This window comes from Eumetopias jubatus, unplaced genomic scaffold (genome assembly GCF_037043125.1).
Source record: "Eumetopias jubatus isolate StellerSeaLion01/CBP00866 unplaced genomic scaffold, mEumJub1_p1.0 scaffold_4, whole genome shotgun sequence".
In the NCBI taxonomy this organism is placed as follows: Eukaryota; Metazoa; Chordata; class Mammalia; order Carnivora; family Otariidae; genus Eumetopias; species Eumetopias jubatus.
This window is the reverse complement of record NW_028274810.1, coordinates 112,624,594-112,643,013: the sequence shown is the minus strand read 5'-3', so window position 1 is coordinate 112,643,013 and position 18,420 is coordinate 112,624,594. Positions and strand designations below refer to the sequence as shown.

The 18,420-nt window shown below is 49.4% G+C and overlaps 1 protein-coding gene across 1 annotated transcript in view; it reads right to left on the bottom strand.

The window, feature by feature from the left end:
- Positions 1 to 8,974: 8,974 nt before the first annotated feature.
- FAM135B (family with sequence similarity 135 member B) overlaps positions 8,975 to 18,420 on the bottom strand; it is a 173,432-nt gene continuing 163,986 nt past the window's right edge. Inside the window, exons 14-19 of the mRNA XM_028105680.1 lie at positions 15,954 to 16,045; positions 14,405 to 14,502; positions 12,999 to 13,150; positions 10,875 to 10,985; positions 9,375 to 9,488; positions 8,975 to 9,180 (exon numbers count right to left, since the gene is read on the bottom strand). Of these exons, the coding sequence (XP_027961481.1) occupies positions 8,975 to 9,180; positions 9,375 to 9,488; positions 10,875 to 10,985; positions 12,999 to 13,150; positions 14,405 to 14,502; positions 15,954 to 16,045 (773 nt within the window). The remainder of the gene's footprint in view (positions 9,181 to 9,374; positions 9,489 to 10,874; positions 10,986 to 12,998; positions 13,151 to 14,404; positions 14,503 to 15,953; positions 16,046 to 18,420) is intronic.

The window sequence follows — 18,420 nt, the reverse complement described above, 5'->3', positions numbered from 1 at the left end:
CGGGAGCTGTAGTCATGGTGGTCTCTACTGGGATGGGGTCTTGGGCGCAGCACTCATCATGGCCAACCCTTCAGTACCGCAGGAAACAAGGGACCCTCCCTCCCACAGCATCTGCCTCTGGTCCTCCAGATGGCTCGACCAAGCTGCGTGCAGAGACTGAGAATACATCCCTCCAGAGGCATTCTGAATGAGCAGCTCTGATTATTAAAAAGTCCAAGTCATTGGGGTGCCTTGAATATAGGGATGAAGACCCGGGTGGCCCGTTCACTGAACGACCCCTCCCATTCCCTGACCCCATCCTCCCAGGGTTGCATTTGGAGTTCCCTCCCTGCTCTGTTCAGCCACCCCAGGATGTCCCAGGCCCTTCCTACAGGCTGGATCCCAGAAATAACCACCTTGCTCCAAATGTCCTCTCAACACGTGTAAAAAGAATTCCTTCAGCCCTAAACACATTCTTGGTGAGTGGTCACTGTGCGTCCCATAAACACAAGGTCCTGGCAAAAGAAAGTCAAAGGATTTTATTATTGTTGTTGATGATCATTTATACACATCACAAGCTACACAAAATGCCAAACAAAGAGCAGATGTAGAAAAATAGTAGAATTATATTGGCACTATCGACTTGGTTATTACTATTGTTGTTTTGCAGACAGTGCGCAAGGCTGTGCGGGAGGTGGTGATCATTGTATACAGATATTGTCACCAGAATAGATACACATTAGGAATTCACAGTGGCATCAAGCTATACATTCAAGTTCTTTTTCAGAGAAAGGGACCATGCGAAAGACCCTGCCTCTCTTCACCTTCTACAATGTAGAAGGTCACATTTGAAAACCAAAGAAGACTGGGATAAAATAAAATAAATTCCAGAACCCTGCGCTGTCTGATAATAGACCCACGCCACAGGCTAGCTCTTGGGGTCAGATCTGAGTGTGGCAATGCTTACGGACACCTACCGCCGTGCCTTTTATTTATTTGATCATCTACACTGGTCTATCAATTTAAACAGAAATAGTTAAGACTAAGTCACGGAGCATCCAATGACTGTGGACTACAGACAAGTAATATACCACTCAGGTGGTCTTGACAGATTGGGCTGTAAGAGGGACCATTGAGCTTCTCCTTTTGTAACTTTCCTAACTTAACACTGATCTGGGGAGGGTAGTCCCAGGGAAAATTTGTGGTCCTGCCTGAAGGGCATGGCTGACATCACTGTGGCCTCTCCCCTGGGCTGATTTTCTGCTTCTAGACCCTGAAGGGATGTCCACACCCAGATGCCAAGGATGATTTGTTTTCAGGGGCACTGGGATGATGATATTCTCAATGCTTCCTACCTGTTCTCTTGACTCATTATTCTATTAATGTGGGCATCCACTCCCCCTACTAGATTATAAATTCCTAAAGGGCAGGGTCCTGTGTGAGAAATGTTTGTGGCCACTCGTGCTTCACATAGAACCGGGCAGAGACTAAATACCATTTAAAAAGGAATGCATTCAAGAGTAAGTTACAGGAATTGGTGAATGAAGCTAAAATCACAGACTTTCATATTAAGTTACATAAAGACAAGACAGTAGGTGGGACAAAGTGAGGTGCTCTCTTTAAAAGAAAAATTAAAAAAAAAACAAGCGAAGACGTATGCATAGGTTATCGGGCGTACCTGGATGATTATTAAATTTTCTGGAAGAAGAAGCATGAAGCAGGGTATTTTTCCCATATGCGGTAAGTTTAACCTTGGGCTAAAAGACATTTCAAGATGTCTTTTCAGTTCCATGCAATAAAAAGATCCTGAATGACATTTACAGAATCCAAACTTCCAAATGCCTTACATGAGATGTAATATTGTTCTCAGGTGCATGTCAAGTCCCTGCTTTTTCTTAACTCTCAATTTAACAGCTATACCCTGAGCGAGAAAACAGCTTTACTCCATAGATCATCCAATTATGCGGGATACTGAATTGAGCTGAAACAACTCCAGTTCGGTGGTTTTTGGAATCACAATGGAATGAATGCTCTGAATGCTGGAAGCTTAGGCCTGAAGTTTCATTCAAGGTGATCCCCCTCAAGCCATCATGTATGAATCTTTTTGAGGCCATGTAGACAATTTCTTAGTTTATTACAAAAATTCCCTACAGCCAAATGTTTGCTATGAAGTATTCCTAGGCTACCTACCCCCAAATTTTAAAACACCTGCTCTACACAGGCACTGTTCCAGACCCTCTATTTTTCCCTCTTTCATCTGTACGTACCCCCCAACTCTCTAAGTACTTCCAGATCTATTTCACAACTAAGGAAACTTGACCCTATCCCCACTGGTTTCAAAGCACGCCTCGGGGGTACCACGGCTCTTCCCATTTAAACACCTCCCAGTATCATACCTGATCTCATGAAACTACTTGCCTCTGGCAGATTCAGAAGGTTACAGGGGAAACATGGACACAGGTCAAACCCTTCCTGCATCAGAATCAGCTATGGGGGAGAACAAAATGTGAGCTCTCAAAGAGGAACTGACCCTCCCAGAAAATACTTGCTGAACCCCAACTCTGTGCCAGGCAACGGGAAGAGCAGCAGGGAACACTGATCATGAATACATGGCTCCCTCTCTCAAAAACTACGTGAACGCATGGGGGAGACCTACAAGGACAGATGCAACATTGCCACAGTGAGAAAGGACTGGTTCCTGGAACCCTAAGAAGACTTGTCTCTGATGGCGGGACAAGGAGCCCAGACTCATCCCGAAGCCGGAATGTACGGGCCACGAAGCGTTTAGTGCATGCTTGAAGCTCACAGCACAGGGGATTGATTCCTGGATGGATATTCCAATGTGGGAGCAGCAGAAAGAGGCAGGAGGTGTAAATGGAAGTGGTCAGGAGCAGCTGTGGAAGGGGAGGCATCGTGGTTGACGGAAAGTGGCTTCGGGCTAGCAGGGCTAAGAGAGCCTTGAGATGCAGTGATTGAGGAGCACAGACGGCCAGTCAGCCGCTGGACCATGCTTCCTGACCATGCTTTCCAAAACCACCTTTGTCATGGAATTATGTCTTCTGCCATCTGATTGCTGGTTATGAAAGTGTCTCTCGTATAGCAATGTGTTATCCTAGAAAGCTCACGAGGTTGTGGTTTAGATGATGAAGACAACCTGGCATGGATTTGAACAAGATGTGTGACTTTCATGATTTATGAACTTCTCTAGTTTGGAGGAATCATAGCCTAACAGATAAAATGGGAGGTTCAGGGAACAAACCTGGATTCCACCCTTGTGAAACTCTGTGACCTTCATCAAGTTACTTGCCTTGTACCAGCATTGTTTGTGTGCTATGTGGCTTTTTTTTTTTTTTAAGATTTATTTATTTATTTGAGAGAGAGAGAGGGAGAGAGAACGGGAACGTGCGAGCAGGGGGAGGGGCAGAGAGAGGGAGAAGCTCAAGCGGATTCTGTGAGGAGCGAGGAGCCTGACGCAGGGCTCGATCTCACGACCCTGCGATCACGACCTGAGCCGTCATCAAGAGTCCAACTCTTAACCAACTGAGCTACCCAGGTGCCCCTGCTGTGCGGCTTTTAAAGATGAAATGAAATCATACATGCAGAAGACCTCGCCAACTGAAGTTGAGCATTACGTGCTGTTTCTATTCCTTTGCTCCTTCATTTGTTAAAAAGGAGGCATGTGAGAGCCGAGGTTTACCTCCACAAGCTCTGAATCCGTGATGAACCAAGAAGGCTTGAGTCTGAGGACTATTTCAAAGCCATATAATCATAACCACTTCCATGAAATGAAAACAAAAACACATTCTGTACTTTACAAATATGGGAAACAACCTGTTTTAGAGATTAACAAAGCATGACCCAGTGGCATCCACACATTCCCATTTGGTCCAGAAGTCCAGCTCTACATACTGGGGACGTTCCTTTGTGTGACAGAAGGCACTGGGGCCCTAGTCCCTAAAATTAAATTGGTGTACAGAGTTTAGCCCACTGGAAAGGAGAGCATATTACCACCATTCCACATGAAAAGATGTGGGAAGGGCTCAGCTCTGCTTACAAAGGTTTTCAATGGTGCTTTCTACTGAGACATCTCTAGCATTATGCATAATGCTGAGGTACTATGGTTAAAGCCAAAAAAGGGTAAAGAAAAAGTAACAGAAATAAAAAAAAAAAAAAAAAAAGGAAAGGAGGAAGGGACACATAAAGACTTTGTAATGTCACTGCAGTGCACTCCTGCTTTGTGGTATGTGAATGGAGCCCCGTATGGATAAGCAGAGGTTGGAAGAGCAAAGCTCAAGATGCTAACCCCCATCAGACAGAGTCTGGATTAAACATGCAATGCTCCCCTTACGATGCTGAAGTCCCATGGCTTTCATTTCACAACTAACAGTTAAAAATAAAACATTAAATGTCATTATCCTTCCAGATCCTGTTTAGGATTATGTGATTTATGGTACCAGCTCTTTAGTCTAGTACAGTACCAAGCACAAAATAGATGCTCAATAAAGCATGGGAAGAATAAGCAAATGAAAAAAATAGGAAACAAAGACATGAAACTGGTCCAGATGTTAGCTTATGGTGCTTGGCTCAACCCGTTACAGACTGACACACATCCTCCCTAAGGGTGTTGGAATGGATACCTTGCAAGAACAAGGTAAGCAAGCACAACTCTTCCTCTATGTCTCATCGCCATTCTTTTTTACACAACCCGCGCGACTGTACGGAGCCTCCCTTGTTATTGCTGATGCTCAGAAGGATACTTCACGAAACCCAAACAAGCCACACAGCAAAAGAGAAGTGAGAATTATGTCTGGGGGCTTTCAAATACCTTCGAGCAGACTTTCAATTCAATGGGTGTGTCTTGGAGAGGTGCCACCATCTCACACAAACGAGGGCTCACCAAATACTCTGTCCCATCCTAGCATTTTCACGTGTTTATTCTTCACAGGAAAACCTGGGTCACACGCTACCATTTCTAGTTTGTTCCCTCCCATTCGCCCACTGCGTTGGCCCCTCTGCAAACCCCATGGGCTCCTCTCACGGCTCCTTCCGAACCTGGCCTTTGCCATCTCACCATGCCCGTGACTTTCTGCGCGCTCCCTACCCGTCTCATGCATTCTCCATCAACGGTCTGCCTATTTGCTTTTGCTTTGGGACCGATCCCCGGCTCTTGGCCGGCTGTGAGGGAATGTCCGTGACTGAATGAGGGACCGTAGCTTTGAGCACGTCACTTCAACCTGCTGGGACTGCAGACTGCCCAGCTGTCAATGGAGAAGCAGGTTCCTCGCCCAGGTACACACATGATCAAGAGCAGTTAGTGCGGTCACCCCAAACACCCCTGCAGGCATCTCACCTGATGGCTTCCATGCTCAGAAAGAAAAATAAAAAAATAAGAAAATAGTAACAATCGTGCTAATTGCAATAATTTTAACCAAATGGCCATTCCCTCTTCGTGGCTGTGTATGTGATGGCCCTTGCTCTGGCTTTTCTCCGTGAGAAGCGGGGAAGACATGTCTATAGTGTCATCGGAAGTGAGTGGGGGCGGGCATGCGTGGCCCTGGGCTGGTCCCCAGACAGAAGGTCGGGTCTGTCTTATGAGCTAACCCGGGGGAAGGACGTGGACGCAGGGAGTTGGCGGAGACCTGCTGCTGAGAGGACATTCTCCTACTAGTGTGAACGAGGGGAACCTCCTCCTCAGAGTCTCACAGGGAGGCTGAGCTCTCACACCTCTGCCCTGTCGCTCTGACCCCAGCACGGTCTCCATCCACCTGTCCAGTGTGCCGGAGGTCCGGCCCTCCCTCCTCGAGGCTCTCAGTCATTCTGTTCCCTGTCCAGGGGTTCCCTGTCACCCACGTTCGCCAGGCCCGCCCTGACTGGGACCTGGTGTCTGGGCGTAGATGTCCTCTCTTGCAGAGACCTCTTCAGACACCACCCATCTCCAGCGCGGGCTGGGTGACCCTCCTCTGAGCACACTCTGATCCCGACCTCTGGGTGGTGCTGACCTCCTTCGCCTTCCCATTTGACCAGACAGCGAGCTGCTCAATCTGACCTGTCCATCCCTGGCACGGCAGACCCTCCATACAGATTTGCTGAATGAAAGAATGAATGAATGAATGAATGAACGAACGAACTGCCTTGCCAAAGCCCTCCTTCATCACAAGGTTGCCTCTCCCTTGAGCTCTTTGAGGGCAGGGACTGCACCTTCGATCCCTGTGCTCTCACCAGGCATGGAGGGAAGTCGCTTGGCAGACACCTGTGGACTGTGGGTGCAAGCAGGAGCCTCTCCACTCTGCAGCCTCTCCCCGGGCTCAGAGCCCTCCAGCGCCTTCACCCTGCCATCGAGGTATGAGTTTGGCCCCCAGGGGACTTTTGGTTCCCATCTACTTCTTGGCTCTATTTGGCTTGTGAACAACGGATTCCAATTGATCTCAGGAGTAGCAATCTTCATTTCTAACTACTTCTGAGAAACTTAATCAACCGTAAAAACAAGAAACAAAAATGATGCTAAGAATGAAAACATACTAGACCATTATCTTGGCAGGCATTTTGTTTATAATTTTTATAATAAATAATATAATGTCCCTGTTTTACATTTTATATATATATATTTATGTATATATATATTAGATATCTATACTTCATTAGAAAGAGACATAAAAAAGCCTTTTCAAATGAGGCATGACACGCAACACTGGACACTCTTATTTACAATATAGAGATGTACTTTCTACACAATAGATTGGATGCTCAGAGGCCAGAGAGGGTTTACAAAGACAGCAGATCACCCCTATAAAAAAGGGGCACACCATGCAGCTGGACGTTTATTGCCATGAGTTCTCACTATGTCCAGACAGCATATTGAAGTTAAAAATGGCATCTGGTTATTGGAAAAGACGATGGTCATTGGATTCACCCTGGCTCCATAACCACTGGCTACATGGTCTTGCAAATGACCAGGGAATGACAAACTTTGCTGATGGGTATCGGAAACACAAAATGAAATGCTCTCATCGGAGGGGCAGGGCTTCTCATGTGGCCAAAAAGGAGAAGTTGCCACAAACCTATGGTCCTGCGCTGAGCACAAACATGCGTCTAGACCAGGAAACACATCATGGGCTCCACCGCAGGACCCGATTCCTGGTGGGTTATCCTGCAGATCGGTCCTGTTCATGAGTAACCAGTCTCTGTCCAGCGGGAACTTGGAAAAAGACCCACGGGACTTACTGGTCCCATACGGGTGAAGCCTAGGATATAATGAAAGTTCACAGGAGACCCACAGAGAAACCCTAACTCCACTGTGTGCGAGTCTGCCTCTGAGGCTCATTCATCTCCACCCCCGCCTTCTTTCACGAGAAACCCATGGGTCTCCTGTCCTGCGAAGCTGCGTATGTACCTGGACTGGTTTCTCACGGTCTGCCTTTGTTTTGCAAAGTCACACTGTTAACGTGGGAGTACTACAATTCTCAGATGAGCCAAGATTTACTTGGTTTTAGGACCATGGCACTGGTGAGCGAAGGTCATGGTCCAGGCGCTGGGACCAGGAATCTGGTCCCAGAGGAGTTTCCGAAACACATGAGAAGGGGGTTTTGCAGAAACAGGAGCTTCTACCTCCTGCAGATGGGTCTCCTGTGTTAGTCATCCCTCCTGTCCTGGTTTGCGACTTCCTTCAGTGTGACTAGGTGATTCTCCAGGCTTCCTTTAGGCCAAGAGTGGAGTCTGGGACCCTATCAAATAGACTGGCAATTTTCAAAACTCCCCTTAAGTGACTTACCGGTAACAATTTAAGCTGGGTCCTCCATCTGGCTGTGGTCCTCCTCTCTGATCTCACTGTTGTCCCTGCTGTTTATTGGTTTTTATCAATGGTGACCTCTCCTAGCCCTTTATTTTCCTAAGGCAAGAAGACATTTCTATTGAAAGATAGCCAGCACCTTCTTAGAGCTCCCCTGAGGTTTAATCCAGCACTCCTCCGTTTAGATGTTTCTCCTTCCACGGAGAGGAGAAGCAGCTGGTCACGTTAATGGTTTTATTTGTATTTATTTTTTTTTTTGCAATTGCATCAAATGCTAACGTAGCATTTCTTTGGAAGAATACCAGCAGGAGCTTCCTATCAGCCTGTGCATCCATCTCAGTGCCCCCTTCTGCTAAATTTAATCTGAGTCCGTTTTCCCCAAGGACAGACAGAGATTTAAGCATTCACAAAAATAACTTGTGGGCCACGGAACTGCCTAGACAGTGCGGAGGAGCAGGTGAAGCAACAGGGTTCACCACGTTCCCTCTAGGTTGTTTTCCTTTGTAACAACCCTGCATTTATTTACCAGGAGTATCACCTTTCTCCCCCAACACCTTAAATCGCCCCACCCGTTGCTGTTCATGAACTAGGATTGGAGTGTACAAAGCATTCCTTTGCCGCTTGTTGAGAAAACATGAGAGAGAATGATCGTGTGGGCATCACGTTGTCTTAAGCAAGTGGCACATTGGAATCTATTAAGGGTTATATTTACACGAATATGTCCCACTTCCACACAGAGGTTCACCTGAGTTCTGAAATGCTTGTATGCACTTAATTTAATCAGAATGATAAAGCTTATGAGCTAGGAACATACCGGACAGATCTGGGGAAACTGGAGCGGACTAGGTGAGCCCGCGGTGGGGGAAAAGGTGGGCTCACCGACCCCAAGGATTCTGTTTCTTTATTTTGTCATATTTCTCCTAGAAAGCATCTTGAAAGAGACTCCAGGTGGCCGACACGTTCGGGCAATGTCTCGCCAGGTGACACTACCGTGGACGGGTTCAGCTTTCCCAAATCTCCTCCGAAACAGAAGCACCTGGGACGGCCGGCCCCACCCCCCCACCCCACCCCACCCCACCCCACCCCCATCCTGGCCTCAGCACCTGCCTCTCCTGGTTCCGCCTGGAGTGGCAGAGGGCTGCGAAGGAGGTCCAGGCTAAAGCGCGCTCAGGGGTCGCTAAGCCTCCGCGGCCCCCCCGCCCCCCGCCGCTACTTGAAGTAGTTGAGCCCCGCCACCAGGAAGAACTTCTCCAGGAAGAGCTCGGAGTCCAGCACGGCGATGTGCGCGGCTCGGCCGATCAGGGCGTTGGCAGTGTTGGGCAGAGCGTGGAACACGTTGTGCCGGATTAAAGTGCAGTCCTTGGCGTCCACCAGGGGGCGCAGGAGGTTGTTGATCATCTCCGCATACACGGGCCCTGGGGGGAGGGGGGCGCAGGTGAAGCCGCAGCAGAAGGGGGCCGGCGGGATCTGGAGAAGAGCTCCGGGTGTGCCAGGGGGGCCATCCCCTGTGCCCTCGTAGGCACTGGCAATTTCTCGAATTTACTTATGCTTTTTAAATCAGGAAGTCCGTAAAAAAATAAAAATTAAAAAATAATTAAATGTGGCTTACCTGTGTGTCTGTCTTTGAGGGCAGTTTTACACATTTCGATCCTGGCTGAATGAAATGGCACATAGCGATCTTGGGGAGAAGCCACGAGCACGACATTTTTGAAATACTGCAGACCTGCAGGAGCCAGGAGGGTGCTCGTTACCAGGTCGGGTGGTACTAGGGCACCCCCAGCTCTGCACAGGGAGCACAGAGAGGGGAAGGTGGGGAGACCAGCTAGCCAGGGCATATTGTTGCTTTTGCAGTGTAGCTTCTGTATCTCGGAGAGAAGGTGCAGCCCTGTTCTCCTCGGCCACAGAAGCTAAAGAGACGCGGGGGCAAGCTCCTCTCGACGGGGGGAGGGGAGCAGCACGCAGGTGACAAAGGGGCCTTTCTGGGTGGCAAGCGCTAAGGAGTCCGTAAGGAATAAAGTGAGGACTCTGCTCCTCCTTCTCAACAACGGGGACAGCTCCTAACTGCGGTGCTCATCTTGTCCCCGAGGGAGGAAAATGGCCCCTGAACGCGCCTCCCTGCCTGCAGCTGGAGACAGGGGCGCTGAACAGCACGGCGCGGACCTGCGGCCTCAGAGCCCTGCACAGGCCTGCAGACAGACACTGCAGTGTGCCCCCAGGCCCTCTGCCTGCACGGCCCTCAGCCCTGTGCCCCTGTACCGCGGTGGGACCTCTGGCCTCCCAAGACCACCTGATGGGGCCCAGCCTGCCTCAGTGACTGGCAGACTCAGGGCAAGGCTATGAAGCCAGCCCCTCACCCTAGTCTGTGGGGTCGCCCCAGCTCCTGAGCTCTCTGCGGTGACCACACTGCCCTCCAGCTTCCCCTCTGCCCAATCCTCCTCCCTCCTTTCCGCCTGGAGGGAGTCCTGAAAGCTCAACTTGGCACAGAGACACACTGGGTAAGGTCTTGCCTGGGGTCTCACGTTCAGAGAGGCGCAGAGTGTCAGCAGGGGTGGTGTTCATGAGATGATGGAGACAGTGACAGGGGACCGAGGCTGGACACTCAGACCACTGCTGCCCTCTGCTCATTCCCACAACACAGGCAGGGTCTCCAACACCCCTGTGCACTTGCCATCACAGCGTGGGTGAAGGTGTGACTTCAGCCCTGCCTGGGAAGGACCCCCGTCTCCCCCTGCACCATCAATCTAAATGAATGGTGTGCACCTGCCCTTTTTGTGGGTGGATCTGTACCTGAGAAAGAGCAGTGTGTGGGCACGCAGACCCAGGGCTTGTGATCAGGGCATTGAAAGCTTGGTGGGAAGTAGAGGCTATAGCTTCTGTGTGCAGAGATGGTCTCTATGCACACCTTGGCACACCTGGGACGCCCTTCTCGGGAGCAGCTGAGTTCGGGGGCAGCCTCCCTATGAGCTGAAGAGTCTGTGCATGCTGCACCTCCTGACTAAACCCTTCCCTGAGTGCATCGATGCAGTGGTAGAGAGATTTTGGGTCTCAGGGCTGCACCTCCAGCTCACACTCGTGACCGCAGCAGCATGCCGTGGAGGAAGGCACTCACCTGTTTTCTGGCTTAGTTGGTAGAGGAAACATTTGCGCAGATCGGCGTTATCCCTGAAGGTCAGCTGCAGAAGGGACCCGGATTTCTTTAATTTCTGCATGAGCCACAAGCCTAGAAAGACCAAAATGGAACAGAACAAAAATCAAAAATATAACCTAAAGAGAGCAAAAATAATTGGGGAGAGATTAATATGAAACTGTGATTTTTAGTTAATTTTAACATCAGAGAGTAGTAGGCACTTCGGCAAATTCTCGGGAAGTTAGAGGAAAATTTTTATGATGTACTTGTGGCAGGGATATAAAATCATCCTGCAAAATGATATGGTGACTGGTATTAGGAGTCATGATACTTCTGCACCCTTTGACCCATTCGACCTCCTCTCATAAATCCAGCCTAAGGAAGCAATCCCAAATACAGAGCCGTATATATGGATACTCCTTACAGATCCGTGTAGCATGGAGAAAAACTGAAACACCTTCCACTTCAGAGTCCATCCCTGACCCTGGTTACGCCAGCACCAACGCTGATGAGTATCGCGTCACCACGACAAAAGTGAGTGTGACAAAAATGCAAGGAAATGAATACAATATAATTCTTTTTGTCATGTCACAAGATTATAAGTATGAAAAAAGTTAGATGTGGTTTGACTCATGTGTTTCTGTCCAATGATGGCTTCCCTGGTTTGTGGGGACAGAGAGAATGGCAAAGGAACAGTCTTCCACTTGTTATGGCCAACGTTTCAAATAATGTCCTTAAAATAACCTAAAGGCAGACAAAGAGATCTGACCCGCCTCAGTGAGGAAGGCAAGCAGCCCAGTCGGCCCTGGGTGTCAGGCAAGTTCAGGGTGCAGGGGCTGGGAGACAGGCAGGGAGTGGGAGCTTACTGGGGTGGCCCAGATGCCACCTAATGGATTGGGGGCTATCGGGGACCACTGAAGTCTTTGTTAGGAGTATGATTTAATAAACTAGTTGTTATTCCATGAAACCTGACGCCCTCCCTGGGCTGCCATCTGCCAGCCGTGGTGCTCCTACGGAGACCAGCACGTCACAGGAGGCCCTTCATCATCAGGCTCTGGCTGAGCACTTCATGGTCATCTCCTGTCCCTCGAGCTCAGCCTATATTCCTGTCACAAAAAGCCACCTGTTGCCTGCTTCTATGTTATTATACATACTATTTTCTTTTACACAAAAAACTGGTCCCACCATTCACTCTCTTAGAAATTCTGCTCGTTGTCCAAGATTCATTGAGCCTTGCTTCTTTACTCTCCATGGTGTTCCCAGCCTGACAGAGGAAATTTTGAGAGCCTCAAAGCTGCGGGCCATGTCATTCCATTCCAGCAAGAAGTACAGAATCTGGCTCTGGTTGACCTCCCATACATGTTAGTCAACTTCTCCCTTCCTTCTCCTGCTTAATCTTCAACAATTCTGATACACACACACACATACACACACACACACACACACACAGAGAAATAATATATACATTTACAGATATGCATATCTACACACATATATATACCTAAAGATCATAAATGCATCCATACATATACACAAGCAGACATACATACACTAACTCCATTTTAAAAATATTCTTATTTTTAAATAAGAATATTCTAAGTTGCATAGGGATGAAAATGTCTTGGCCGGAGTCATCCCCTAAGTGTCTGGGTCAGAACTCAGTCACAGGCTTGCCATGGCAGGGACATGGTTCAAAGCCCATTGCTACGGGCGGAGCGAAGGTGTCACCCATGAAGCAGGACCTCCTCCAGGCTGTGAGGAATACACTTCTGTTGTCTCCAGGTCACGCAGTCCATGGCGATTCGTTATAGCAGCCTGAGCAGCCCGACACACCCCTGCTCTCTCCTCCCCACTCCTGTGCCTGCTCAATCTCATCCAGCCAGGACCCCAGGGCATCACCCTTCCGTTCACAGACAAAATCTCGGGTGGCATCTAGTCTGATCACTGGACTCACACAGGAGAGGCCCTCTTTCTCTTTGCTCAGCGTCCCATGTTTGGAGAGCCTCCACAGCCACAAGACTCCATCAGGAAGAACCTCTGCTGGGCTTCCACCTTCCCTCTGCCCGGATTGGACCGCGAGGCAGGACGGGCCTGGAGGAGCCTTACCTGTACTAACCAGCGTGCTGTTGTTGTAGAGCGTCCCCAGGTGAGGTCCAGACAGTGACAGGAACGTGTGGAGTTTGTTGAGGTAATACCGAAACCGGGGCCGCGTGAGGACCGACCGGATGATGATGTTGCCAAGGGAATGGCCAATGAAGCTGTTAGGACAGAACAGAACCGCGCGTGAGCATGGCCGTGGGAGGCCAGCTGCTGTGCTGGGGAGCACCGAGGGATCCCGCCGTCCCCCACCCCGACTCGGGGGATCTGGCAAAGCGAATGGGGGCTGCCAGCCCACCCTCCCTGGGTTTCCGGCCTCTGGCCACAGTGAGCTTGAGATGGAAACCTCGGGCACAAGGCCTCTGCTGCCCGGTGTGGTCTGAAGAGAAGCGCGGGCATGTGGCTGGGCTCTGCGTCCTGAGAACAGCCCCGCCTGTGCTCTATGTCTCGCTTCCGGCTGCCGGGGGGCCCTGGCCATTCCCAGGATGAAACCCCACTTCCTTGGCCTGGCTGATGAGGCCGCTCACGACCTGATGTCTGACTCCCTCTGCGATTTTATTCATTGCCCACCATCACTGCAAATGTAAGGAGTCGCCCGTTGCTGGCCCGCGCCGCTGGACGCCCCTCCTGCATGCTCTGCTCCAGTCACACTGTGACTCACACATCTGAGGACCCAACGCAGCGTTATTTTCAAACTGAATACCTGTTTATGGAAACCCTATCACATGAGGGTCCATGGCTCTGCTCATGGTGAGCACAAAACGGGCCGAGAAAGGAAATGAATGTTTGTCTATGAAATGGCATTACCTAGCTTTTCACTCCATCTCCATAGGCCTCTCCCTTCTCATTTGTGAAATAAAGAATGGATATTTTATCTCTGAGGCCTCAAATGACTGAGGCATGTGGCCTCACGGCTATGTCCACATACTGGAAGCACACAAAAAAACAAGCCATTGGTTCTTGTCTAAATCAGGAAACATTCCAGCCAAGCTCATTTCGGAGTGGAAGGGCCAAATGAGCGTGGACTGAAGTCCTCTTAGGGGCAGGTGATGCATTCTGCTGTTCCCCACCGGATGCCAGTGCTTACCCCACCAAGCAGGTGGGGAAATGGAGGCTCAGAGGTTTAGAAAGCCTAAAAGAGGTTGCGCGGTAGAGTCAGTGCTCAGATGAGTGAGTGTTAGAAGAGCAATTCAAACCTCGGGGTTTGTGCTAAAGTCCAGTTCCCTTTCTACTGAGCTATGAAATGTTCCTTTTCCCCCACTCACTCCTGCTCTGAAAGTCACCTACTCCAGTAAGTCACAAGTTAGCTTCTGAAGGTTGTAGACAGAAGGCAGCACTCTGAACTTGTCTACAGCCAACACCCAGAAATGCCTCTCCTCTTCTCCCAGCATTAACTACCTGTGGTTTCCTTTTACCTAATTCGGGATATGGAGAGGTTGTACAACTGGATGTGCTGAATGATTTCATCCAACAACCGATCCGTCATGGTATCAAAATCCGCAAATGTGTCCATCTGGAAGAAGAGAGAGAGAACGGGTGTAGGTTGGGTGGGGTCACAGCAAGGCCAGGCTCTGTGCACAAGCCCACCTTCTTCCACGGTGGCACATTCTGGGAGTGTGCCTAAGCCCGACGTTGGGGTAACAGGTGGGGGTTCAGCACCAAGGAAAGGGGCCCATAGACTGGGGCTCTCAGGAAGAGACTCAGGACGCTGGAGAATCCTGTCAGAAGGCTGGCTGGAAACCGATGGGAGAAGCTGGTGGGCAAGAGCAGCAGGTCCACGGCACCAGCGGACACATCATCACGCGCCAGGGGCCGTACCTGCCTGCGTCCTGCCGGCCCCATGGTACCGGGAGGAACCGGGCTCTAAGGGTGAGCCCATGCCCCCAGGACTCACATCCCAAGCCCGCCTGGCCCCGAAACCATGCTGTCTTCCCGGCACAGCCTCGGGACTGTGCTACCAGACCACGTCCAGAGCAGGGTCCAAAGCCATCCGTGACTCAGCAGGGATGGTCAGAGGATACGTGCAGAAAAGGAAGAGGAGGAACATCAGATGGGACTTTGAAAATCTGAAAGGGCAAACATGAGGAAGACATACTAGATTGGGAGATATCCCGTCAAGGATGAACTTTTGGAAACCGATGGGAACCACAGGGAGAGAGATTCGGGGCCAACATAGAAGACACTTTCCCATAAGTGGAGTTGTCCTTCAGGGTCGTGGGCTACCTGGAACTGTGCTGAGTGCCAAGCTACAAAGGTGGACAAGGGGTGTCTCATGAGCATTTATCAGGGTGGGGAAGAAGGCGTGAAGAGGGGGCCTGTGGCTCATTGTCACCTGCCACTCAACGGTCCTAGAGACACCACAGAGATGGAGCACTCCGGTCACTTCTCAGTGTCCACGGAGTAAGAGAGACCCATGCCTGCAGGCCAGCAGGCGTGCTCTCCTGCTCACAGGACCTGTGCCTGGGGCTGCGCTTTCCCGTGTGAGCCTGTCTCCTCTCGAGTCCTGCCGGGGGATAAGGCAGCCTACTCCTCACACCAGTGTCAGGCTTACACCATTTACAACACAGTGAAGTTGTGTTGTAAATGGTGTAAGCTCACCAGCTCATTACTTCTGTCTAGACCCGGTCCAGTAGTCCCTAGGTACCCCAGTCAAATCCCTCTGCCACGGGGGCTGCATCACAAGGGCTGGGTTAGGCCTGTGACAGCCCCCTTTGCCCAGTAGAGACCCATGGACCCCCAAAGCATTTATGATCCAAGCTGTCACCTCCCCCAAGTGCCCTAGCCACCTGACCCACATGTCCCCACTCTTCACTCTTTCTTCACCTTCCCAAAAGGAAATAATCCAGTGTTCTTTGGCAGGGTCCCCTTCTATGGGGGTGTCCACACGTCATCAGGGTGACTTTAGGAGGTCCTTCTAGACACGGCTCAGGGATTCTCTCAGTCCTGACGTTTTTCTTGTCATACCTGATTCTTTTCAGACATTAGGAAGTCCAGCTTTCCTCCAGGAAGCCCCAGTTCTATGAAAGTCTTCACCAGGCGGAGGTCCGCACTGTTCCCTAAAAACGACAGATAACCCCGCCACAGACCCATAGTTACTCATTATCAAAACGGACACACAAGGGATTTGGGCCCCCTCTTCTCCCATCCCCCCATTTTCCATTTTTTCATTAAGCAGATAGTAAAAGCAGTGGAAACGAGCCCATCCTAGCGGTTCTAGCCCCCCCTGCCCCCCGACACAAGGTCAAGCAGTCCTACCTCAGTGGACTTTCTCCCTGATCTACAAACATGTGGCTCGTGAACATTCCACGCACAGCACATTTGCAAACACACTGCCCCCTCCTCTTCTACAGCCGATTCTGTTTAGTGAGGACACGCTGCACGGGGCACACGGGGTGGCTGATGTCTACATGCCCCACGATCTACATGTCCCCCTCTTCAAGTTCCCGCTTCGTACAAAGACCAGCTGTGCCAGCCACAGGCACCCGGCGAGACCCCGGATGGGCCAGGCAGGGCACGGTTATGTGCGATAGAGTAAGGATCGCCCTTGGGAGCAGGAGCCATGACTGTGCCAACTCCATGGACGCCACCGGACCCACCGCGACCGCAGGACAGAGCCATGACAGCTAAGGAATCTGAGGCCACTGCTAATGGCAGAGGGCAGTAAAGATTATCCGGAGGATGGCTCTGCTGTAACCCAATGAGCTTCAGAGTCAAGGATTTTTAAATGTAGATTTCATGCAGGCTCTGGGGGTGGACTGCATCGTACTGAATCTTTGGTCTATTCCTCAAAGGGATCCCTGTAAAGTCGAAAGTTAGAAGCTAGTCAGTGGACAGACAGGGGACCTACCTTCCCATACAACCAGAATTTCAAAGTAGTTTGTGGAACCGTGAGTGATATAGTTTACAAACGCTTATATCCTTCTTCATGAAACTACCAACTGACTCAAAGGATGGTGGGAGTGCCACATGGAAGTGGGGAGAACTACAGGTGTGAGGGTATCCCTAACCAGTAAGGATGACCCGATAGCCTCCCACGCGCCCTGTGATGGTGGCCCGCAGAGCACAGGCCCAAACCTGGGGGATCACAGCCACGAAATGCTCATGTTCTTTTAGGAAAGGTTTCTATTTTGTGTTATAAGTTAAATTTTATTCTTTCTGTTCATTTCTGATGATAAAATTAGGCTCTTTGGTCCTGTTGTGGTTCTTATTTAGAGTGACCTACTGATATTCCAGAACCTGGCCTTAAAAGAAAAGCAGCAAGTGTTTATACTTAGCCTGAGGAGTCTAAATAAGGAATGCTAATGGCCCCTCCCTCCCCTTCAGTTACTGAGTGAAACTTGAAACTTTCTCAGAAAATAGGATTTGATAAGGTGTTACACTGAAAATAATTTGCAAGGATTCAAATCTTGGGCCTTTGGCACATCCTGAAGAGTTGTGTGAATATTCATATTCACATTCTGAATATACTCATATTCAGAGATATTCATATCTCTGCTAATATAAATATATCCTTGCAACTGAAACTTCAACAAATGGGTCCTGTACAACTCTGTAGCATCTGGACATTGGTACATTGAACTGGAGAAGTCACCATCAAGAGAAACCTATGTGTGATATCGGCTCTGTTTTTGATGGCTGCATGCCTAGCTGATAATGCTGTAACTGCCGGTTCGGGGTTGGGACCTAGCACACGCACTGCCAAGGTTGCCCTGTCTTCATAACCTCCCTCCCCAACATGCATCGTGGGCAAAAATAAAAGTCTGTGGCCTGACAAGATTTCTCATCTTAACGAACACACTGAGAGTATTTCTCGTTTTAATTTAATATCAGATAAGTAAGAGGGCACGCTGGTCATGCATGATATGAAGCTAAGTCGTCCACAGCACCTGTGTTAAAAGGGCATCATGCTGAGGAGAAAGTCATTCTTTGTCTTTCTTGCAGGCCTTCCGATTGCAAGTCTCAGTTTAAAAAAAAAAAAAGGATATTTTCAGGGACGCCTGGGTGGCTCAGTCAGTTGAGCATCTGACGCTTGATTTTAGCTCAGGTCGTGATCTCAGGGTGGTGAGATGGAGCTCCACATCGGGCTCCTTGCTCAGCACTGACTCTGCTTGAGATTCTTTCCCTCTGCCCCTCCCCCTGCTCTCTCTTTCTCTCTTTAAAATAAATAAATAAATCTTAAAAAAAAAAAAAACCCACAAGTATGTCTTCAGTAGCTTTTTATTTTTTAAGAGAAAAGTGAGTCTCGAAAGTCCAGTCTTCTGACAGTGGGGTCAAACTTCAGTAAGATTATTTTCATATCATCGTAATTATTTTTAGTATTACTCTTCATGTGTGCCAACAGATTTTAGTATTTCCCTTGTGGTGGTGATTTGAAGTTTCTTTATTTTTAAAATATATTCAAAAAGTATGCCAATTTCAATACAAATTTTGA